At 41.7% G+C, this 9271-nt stretch overlaps 1 protein-coding gene across 1 annotated transcript in view; it reads left to right on the plus strand.

The window, feature by feature from the left end:
• The window catches only part of CPB2 (carboxypeptidase B2 (plasma)), a 19028-nt gene continuing 9757 nt past the window's right edge, over positions 1-9271 (plus strand). The window contains exons 1-6 of the mRNA XM_009588237.1: positions 1-71; positions 4096-4171; positions 6857-6981; positions 7073-7181; positions 7710-7811; positions 8367-8471. Of these exons, the coding sequence (XP_009586532.1) occupies positions 1-71; positions 4096-4171; positions 6857-6981; positions 7073-7181; positions 7710-7811; positions 8367-8471 (588 nt within the window). The remainder of the gene's footprint in view (positions 72-4095; positions 4172-6856; positions 6982-7072; positions 7182-7709; positions 7812-8366; positions 8472-9271) is intronic.

The raw sequence follows: 9271 nt of genomic DNA on the forward strand, positions 1-9271 counted from the left end.
ATGAAGCTTTACCTGCTCTTTTTTAGCCTATTTGTCTGGATTCAAGAGAAGCATGCCTTCGCTCTTCCAAGGTAAATATCTGATGGTGCTACTGGGCTTTTAGTGTGTGGTGACTGGGATAGGGAAAGTATTGAAGCAAACTAAATCCAAGTTGCATAAGAAAACGTTTGGCAAAGGTTGACATTTATTTATTGCTCTTGTAATTGGATATGTGGTTCAATTTAACATATAGACGGTGGAGGAAATGAAATTATTCTAAGTCTTCCTTGCATCCATAAATCCTATGTTTTTAATCATATTAAAACTATTCTTTTCGGTCTAAGTGCAAATCAATTCTGTTCATTCAGTGCTTTTGAATGCCAATAAAAGGCATTCTGAAACTTAATGGGAAAAAATAATTTGCTTCATTTGCCTTAAAACAAGACCTTAAATGAATTACTTCTTGAGGTAGAGAGAGAAACCATTTCAGAAAGTGCTAACAATCTGTTTTCTTTCTAAAGCAGCTTTTATGATTGTTTTTCCAGTCATAAATCATTTTTGAATAACCATTTGGTATTTGTACAATGTTTCAGAAGCAGCTTTATTGTTACCTATCGATAAACTTCAGAAATGCCCTGAAACCAAATGCTCTGTTAAAACATGAGAACGTATGTCAGAGATGAAGACAGCCAAAGTGCTTTTATTTTCTACATGTACAGCTGGTTTAAAAACCTGAAATGTTTTAATAGGTAGAACTAAAAGGATAAGCCCCTCATGTGGTGATATTAAGCAAGATGAACAACCTACAGGAATCACGATTAAACACAGCCTGCTCCCAGGACTGAAATACCTACACAAATAATAGTGAATTATGTCTCACAGCCTTCTGCAACTCCGCACCACAAGCCAGTGGGCAGACCTGTGACAGGTGAACACCTCTTGAATTCATGCCTTAAAAAGAGGATCTTTCACCTCCATTTGTGTTGCAATCACATTTTGTTGTGGATTGCTACGGAGATGTGAGGGTTAAAGTAGGGGGACAGTTAAACAGTAAATTTAGTGGAGCAATATTGCTCTCTGCTACTTGAAGGTTCATTTATTTCATATTTAAATAAAACACTGAATATCTGACCCTTACAGAACAATATGGCATTTCCCACTGGAAAGCATGAGTCTAACCCTCCCAGCCCCAGTTATGAAAATGGCTAAAATAATGAGGTTTTAAAGGTGATATATTATATCTGACTTTTTATTTTTATTTGAGGAGGAGGAGGAGCGTTGGAGGATTTAACGGTCATGTATTAAAGCTTCCCTTTGCAAGGTTATAGTGTGATTACTGGACTTCTAAAAAAAATACCTAACATTGTGAGACTTGTGAAAGAGCTTATAGCACTGGACAGACACCTAGCTCACGTGTAAGGAAAGGACAAGGCTGGAAGCTCTTTGAGAGCCAGCAAGGTGGGAGAAAAGAGAGCCCACAGGCAGACATCTGTGCTCCAGGCAGACGAACAGCTTACATGGTCCAGGAGAACAGGAGAAGATGCTGGTAGGCTCCTCTACTGACACTACCTGCTAGAGCCAGGGTAAGACATTCAGCTGGAGACAAGTAGGGAGGCCTCTCTTCTGGAGATGTTAGTCAGAAAGAACATGAAAGGTTTAAATGAAGCCAGGCTATGATGACAGAGAGACACATCCATGCTGATGCCTTGTTTTTGTGGGCCTGTGTGATGCTGACGGTTTCCTAGTGACTGAGAAATGCGATGGAAAGGAGGGATGAAGAGACTGAGATGCCTGCAGAGAGCTGGCACTGATTTACGTTTCTCTGTGAGATGGTGGCCAGGGCCCCTGGGTGGCATTCATCTGACTATATGGGATTTCTACACAGTTCTTCATGGGAACAAGTCCCCTTCACCTTCCTGTACAGCTAGTGGAGAAAAATATGTGTATTTACGTTATAATTCGTTCCAGTTTAGCACACACATTTAAATTAGCTCAAGTTAACTGGACCCTGAAAGTGCCTGTTTCTTTATTAAGAGAGTGACTAGATCAGATGAAGATATCAAAACCATCTAAAATGAACTCTAATGCATCCCACTCACTCTGTCACTCAGGGTAAGACCTGAGCATTGCAGTGTGGGGATGGCAGCTGGACTTCTATTTACCCAGAAGTAAAAGAGAGAGGAAAAAGAGATGGGGAACAGTGATAGAGTCCAGTGGGACCCTGGCAGAAAGTTGGAGGAGGGGAATGAGAGAGATCCTCTTAAGGACAAACTCAAAGAGCAACCAGGAAAGCAGGGCATGAGGACAGAAAGTGAAAGAAAAGAGGTGTGTTCAAGGTGATCATGTCCAGCCGCATCAGGGCAGCAGGCAGGGCAAGGAAGCTGGGGGTGAAGGGTTGTTTCTGAGATTGGTATAAAGGCAATAATTAGAGCTTTTGCCTGGGTGTTTTCTAAGAGGAGTTGGGCAGAAGATGAAAGAGGGTATAATGCCAAATCGAAGCAGAGGAACTAAGAAGCCCAACGTCTACGATTTCGGCTTTTAATAATCCCCATGTTAAACATGACTACAAAAGCAAGGGCAGAAACTTGATCAGCTTGTTCAATGTATTCAGGTCCTACCAATGAGAATTATAGAGGAATCGCTGCTAGCTACTACCTGTCCAGCCCTTCCCACACTCAGCTGAAATATTTGTGCAACAAGTGGTGGGGTACAAGTACACACCAGCTTCCTCATTACGGTACTCTCAGGCTGTGGGAATCATAGGGTGAAACCAGATGCAGCAGCCCTTTTCTGGCCTCCCCTGTGAAAAGACTTCGCCAGATACGAGAAGACAAATTCACTTTTAAAGTAGCCCTGAACACACGCTTTGGAGTGCACTTGCCTAAAGAAACAGGCAAACTGCCAACCCTGCCTATCCCTGATTGCTTTTTGATTCTCTGTCAAATGATGGTGGAGGCAAAAATAGGGCTGGCATATTGTTGGTTCTGCACGAGAAGCAACAGTGATTGCTTGGAGCCTGGCTAGAAGTAGAAAAGATGAATCACCTGGTTGCCAGATGCTGTCAGGTCTCTGCTTGAAATCAGTCACAACAAGGAGTTGTGACAATCACGTTATGTGGCTTGAAAACACTAGTTTTGAGAGCCCTGCTTGTTTTCTTTTCAGAACAGTCTTTGCAGACAGGGCTGGCAGGGACTTCCACAGTGCCTGCTTTATGCACTGCCACCAACTCCACACGATTAGAGGGCCGAGAGCCACCCCAGCCCAGAAAATGGAAATAGGGGTCTGACATTCCCCTGAGTCTCCTCCTTCTACACACACAAATTATTTTAATTATCTATCCCATGCAATTTTGAACTCCATGGCTTGCAGGGCACTGAAGATCAGGGCTGGATTTACAATGCAAAATGGTATTTTTTCTTTCCAGAAAGTGAATTTCACTTCTGTCACCGATGGTGGGGTCAGGCATGGAGTAGCTGGGAAGTGCCATCTCATGTAGAGCATGCCTGGACCATGGGTTTCAAGTAGAAGGGGAATATAAGCTACTGGGCAAGGAGGGGGAGGACAGTGGTATAGACCAACTGAAACCATACCTGGCAGAGGGACAGAAATGAGGAGATCGGAAAAACTGGTCTGGAGTAGGAATGATGATGGCAGTAGCCTCTGCACATCTACAAAACATCACGTTTGGCTTTTGCCAAACTGGGAGGGCTTCTGCCAGACTGGGAGAGCTCATGCCTCTGCTGAACAGTGACTGAGACTGAGAAACTCAGGGGAGAACAGGAGAGCTGTCTTTCTGGTCTAGGCTCGTTTTCCACTGGCGCTGCTGCACTGCGGATTAGCTGGGGCTGGTTGCTGCTGTCCTGGTGCCAGCTCCCAGGAGCGACCTCAGAGTCCAGCAGTAGATATTGGCTGCCCTGCAGCACCTCTTTCATGGATTTTACTGATTGGCAGAAGCAGAGGCTGGAACGGGGCTCAGCATCTTTGTTACTGAATCTTCTCTGAGCTCATGGCAGCCAAGCCAGGGAAGACGAGAAAGGCCAAGCCTGCTTCGCTACTTTTGCGGTCACGCAAAAGTGCCAGGTACCTGTGCTTTACCTAAATACCCTTGTTTTTCAGGGACGAAGTTTTGTGGGCTCTCCCACAAACAGACAAACAGGTTGAAGCCCTTCAGGATTTACTGAACACCACCGAGGTAAACAGATCTCTCTGTCTCTCTGGTCTCTAGGCCAAATTCTTCCCCAAAGTGCATTAATACTGTTTCCCTCCTGCCACTTTCATTCGTCCTAATACCATAACTCAGAAAATGCTTGGTTTTCATTGCTCCGCTACCTTCTCATTTACATGAGGACATCCCTCCTTCATAATGTCATAGTAGTGCATTATATCAGAGCTCAGATTTCTGCAATTGATTTTGTGTATTAAGACACTGCAAAATTGGCAAAGCACCAACACACAGTAAGTAGAAATACATTTGCTAGGGAACCTCAGCACTTTAGATGAGTGCAATCTTGACTATATGACTTGCTTTGAATTTCAGGACTGGATTTTTGTTGTATTTTCTTAAAGCAGCATTTAGAAGACAAAAATCTCTTACGCAATACTTTTTTTTTAATTACTTCTATCTTTCATTAAAGAATAGAGTATTTAATTAAAATGAGGCATCTCTTCCTCTTCAAAAGCATTTGCCCAATCACACCCTCCCAGTTTGAAGCCAACACTCTGCAACAAAGGTATAACCATCCCCTCAACCAACATTTAATTTACAGGATGATTGAGGATGTGTCGCAGATGACTGAGAGCTTTTAATGGTGCCTATACCCAGTCTTTCTCTGTCTTTCTTGGCCTCTATTCATTTTATGTCCACCCAAAATCCTACTAGTCTTCTGCTGTCCCTACTAGTATGTTCTGACCCTTCCCTTCAGTTCCCACAAACCTTGATAACCTTCCTTGCTCTTTTCCACCTCCACAAGTCAACTCACATATCCACCTCCTTTGCTGTACCAAAATAAATCTCTCCTCCTCCATCTTTTCCTCACCACTGTCACTCTTCACTTTCTTGTACACAGGAGCCCCAAGAAGTCATGAAGAACAACTGCAGTACATTCAGTGCAAAGAGAGCATGCGGTGGTTTCTACCAAGTCATTTATGTGAATATGCAAACCAAACATTTTTCAAGGGTTATAAACTGGCCATTTTTTCCCTACGGCTATAAATTGGGCAAGTTAGAAGAAGAAAAGGGAAAGGGAATGGGAGAATGAAAGGCAATAGGAAAGGGAAAGGGAAAGGGAAAGGGAAAGGGAAAGGGAAAGGGAAAGGGAAAAGGGAGTCACAAAGAGTACCTCGCAACAAATTTTAATGGTTACAATCTAGCAAAAAAGAAGCAATTGAAAATTAGCATCTTTTACAAGAAGAATTATCAGGCTAATTATAGGTGCTACTCTTGCAAAAGTTGAAAAGCAAAAACCTAAAACAAAGGAAATGCTTTGTTCTTACAGCACACACATTGCATGTAGCATCCATCAGAAGACCCAGACACAGGAACACCTACAACAGAGTCTTTTGTAGCTGTCCCTGGGGCAGTACTGACCATTGCTGATGATGGGTAGAGAGACCAATAATCACATACGTTATCAAAGCTTCCCATTTACCCCCATTCATTGCTCCTCTGCCACTCTGTCAGTCCAGAGTTCCTTAGTTTTCCTTACTCTCAATTCAAAGAATGCCTACACCAAAGACACACTACATCTGAACCAGTGCACGTCAGTGCAGACAGCAGGCTAGCCAGGGCAAGAGGGAAATCCGTGCTGGGGAGCTAAGCATCCACCTTCCTTCTTGGATGGGTTTTCCAAACAATGCTGAGCCACGCGATGTTGTCGCTACTCTGCCAATGGTGTCTGAGATGGCTACACTGAGACTAGCTCAGCCGTCTGTATGGCACATTGCAGCAATATATCCAGGGGCCAAATGTTTTACCATTTATTGTTCCAAAGTCTTGATTAAAAGCATGGATGAGTTTTCTGTATGATTTTGCAGACACGTTCTCTCTGAGAAATGAGTGAGGCAAACAGTTGACAGCTGATACATGCTTGGAAACATGGTGCCCTAAGTTGAATATAATATTCCTGGTGCAACGGCACCAGAAAGGAAAAAAAAACCCTATTGTCTGGCGACTCCATGCTGTATGTCTTCAAAAACGCATCCAAGAATTGTGTTGACCTTTTTCACATTGTAAATTCATGCCTAATTTTCTGCTTACTGTCACCCCTAGATCTTTTGGTATTACTGGTTCTAGAGTTTCAGTCTTTTATTGAACATGTTGGCTTCTGATTTTATTATTGTAAAAGATTTAATTTTACCAAGAAGAATCTCATTTTCTAATTTTCCTCCCATTTCTAATCTCTGTATTGCTGCTTCAACCTGACTTATATTCAAACCCCTTCTGGCATTTATTTCCTCCCTGATCAAAGTCATCAGCAAATACAATAACTACAAAGACTGGTCTGATCTTCATTAATTCTCCAAATACCCTCAGGTAATATAACTCTCAGCAGACTTGAAAACATGTAATATAATAACCAGCTAAATACGTCTATTATACTAGAAATACTACCTCAGAAAAGGTTATGTTCCTGTCTTTGTTCTTGATTTATGAATTTATGTGCAGAAGCCGTTATAAACATTTCTTAAATACACGTTTCATTTCCAGCAGTAGCAGAATGCTATAACACAACACAGGGAACATTAAACTGCTTGTTACAAGTGGTCTCTTAAATTGAAAACATATGCTTTGATTATTTTCAAATTACTCATTAAATGTTAGTAAGAATATTTTTTCTTTCCTCAGTTAAAAAAAAAAATATTTTTGGAAACTTTGTAGGTCATTCTCTGGCAACCTGTTGCAGTTGAAAACATCAAGAAGGACAGAGAAGTCCATTTCTATGTCAGGGCATCCAGCAAAAGTAGCATAAAAGCCCAGTTAAGGCAACTGACCATCCAACACAAGTATGTATTTTTTATTTGTTGTCATGAATGTTTCTGTAAAGTTGTTTGTCATTTATGCAACAGGAGGTTGTGCTCTTTCTTTGTTATTCAGAGTCTTGATGGGAGATGTTCAAGGTCTTATTGAAAAACAGACTATCAATGACACAGTCAACCCACGCAGATCTTCATCATATTATGAAAACTACCATTCGATGAAAGAAGTAAGGTATTTTTCTTGTAATCCTCTGTAGATTCAAGGGGTGAAATTTGTCTCATGGTTGAGAATGGAGATAGGGAAACAACAGGTAAATAATTACCATTATATTGCTCAACCACTGAGAGTTAATTTACTGTAATGCCTTCATAGAGAAAGAAAGAAGCACCAGACAAAATCTCTCATACATGTATTGCCTCAAACTGACATTCAAATGCAGTCAATGCTTCAACAGAAGCAAAATGAAGTCGCAAAACAACATATAAATATTTAAAGTATGAAATTAATAATAATTTAACCAAATCAAACTAAAGAGGAATTTCAGGGCTATAGTTGGACTGTGTTGTGACTGTATCTTACTATTTGTTTTAAGAGAAATTAGAGTCAGGCAAGTGGTAAGTGGGCTGAATTGCTAGTTTTTCTTTCCCATCAGCTAAAGAGGCAAGATCTGGGGAGGAAGAATTAATTTAGGTCTAGACCACTTTCAGGGGTGAAGGAAAACAATAGGAAAACAATACTAACTTCATCCTTGCAGATATATCATTGGATGGAAGAAATAGTGAAAGTCCATTCTGACCTCCTCCAGAAAATATATATTGGATCATCATATGAAAAACGACCACTTTATGTTCTGAAGGTACAGCTGTGACTTACTGCAAAAACTTTCCAAGTACTAATATAAGCAAGTGACGGGTTTGGCCAGAACACTTTCTTAAATCTATATTTATGTGCATATTTTTGTGGTTTTTAGAAGTTTCCTAAGTTCTTCTAGTAAGGTGCATTACCTTTGCAAAGGCATTTGACCACATTTGGTTCCTCACTGGGTCACAGAGAAGTTATCACATCTAGGTCATCATCCAAAGGCATGAAATACTGGCATGGTGGATACCCTCCTCTGTTGACTATGAAGCCAATCTAGTTTGTTGCCCTGCATAGTTGGTGATCTACTCACTTGACCTCAGGTCTTGTGGTAGTCTCGGTGTCTATGCTAGGAGCTTGCTGCAAGCAGTCTGAATATGGCTCTCTGACTGTATGCGAACATAACTGACCGCAGTATCCTGGCCCAGGATCAGTCTAAGCTCTCCCTACAAGACAGATGCTTCTTTTTCCAACTTGGTTACCCTTTTCACTTCCACTTTTATGTGGTACACTTTACAGCGGTGACATTTTAATACAATTTCTCTTTTGTCAGCTTTCTAAAAGCCAGGAAAAATCCAAAAGTGCCATATGGATTGACTGTGGTATCCACGCTAGAGAATGGATTTCTCCTGCTTTTTGCCTGTGGTTCATAGGCCACGTGAGTAGATAATCACATCTGATTACCGTTTTCAAAGAAAAGCAAAAAATCTTCATGCCGTTTACCTTCTCTGTCTAACTGCGCTCTAAGCTCCATAAAGTCTTCATCCATTTACTTCCACAACACCAACACATGAGATTTGTGTCTAAGCTGCATATGTAGCAGTGAGTGCATGTGCATGGATGTGTGGGTCAGTAGATGGAAGTGTGTATATGTGAGAGCACCAGAAAGTCATATGGATCAAACACAAAAGAGCTCAGATGTATTCTTAAGAATAAAAGAAACTCCAAAGTATGTGCCGCAAATTCAGCAGAGATGTTTACAATTATGAGCAGTCAGGGATGGAGAAGGCATGCCAGGAAAAGCAAGTATTTGGTAATTTACTAGGGCTATGTCTATACTGCCATATGGATCCAAGGAATGATCTTGGCTCTGGGTCATGCAGCACATGGTGGCTCATGCCCATATTACTCCAGCTGGCACTGCCTGGAGTAGATCAGAGGATACCCAGAGTGAGTTCAAGCTGTCCTACAACCCTTGGCTCTTCCCTACGTGCCTTCCTAGAGCAATAGGTACTCCACACTTGTCCGCTCCAGGCATGGCATAGCTCCACACCAGCATGCACACCAGCAATCTCTACTTAGCACTTGCTGTGATGTGTCACCTGCTGCTGTATCTGCTGCTACTGCTCCTCCGTCTCCTGCCTCTGCATTTTCTATTTGTGCTCCTGCTTTTTTCTGGATCTGCCTCATTCAGAGAATGAGGCCACACAAAAACACCTTCTTCTGAAGGTACCATTC

The sequence above is a fragment of the Fulmarus glacialis genome, unplaced genomic scaffold, assembly GCF_000690835.1.
Source record: "Fulmarus glacialis isolate BGI_N327 unplaced genomic scaffold, ASM69083v1 scaffold8772, whole genome shotgun sequence".
Taxonomy (NCBI): domain Eukaryota; kingdom Metazoa; phylum Chordata; class Aves; order Procellariiformes; family Procellariidae; genus Fulmarus; species Fulmarus glacialis.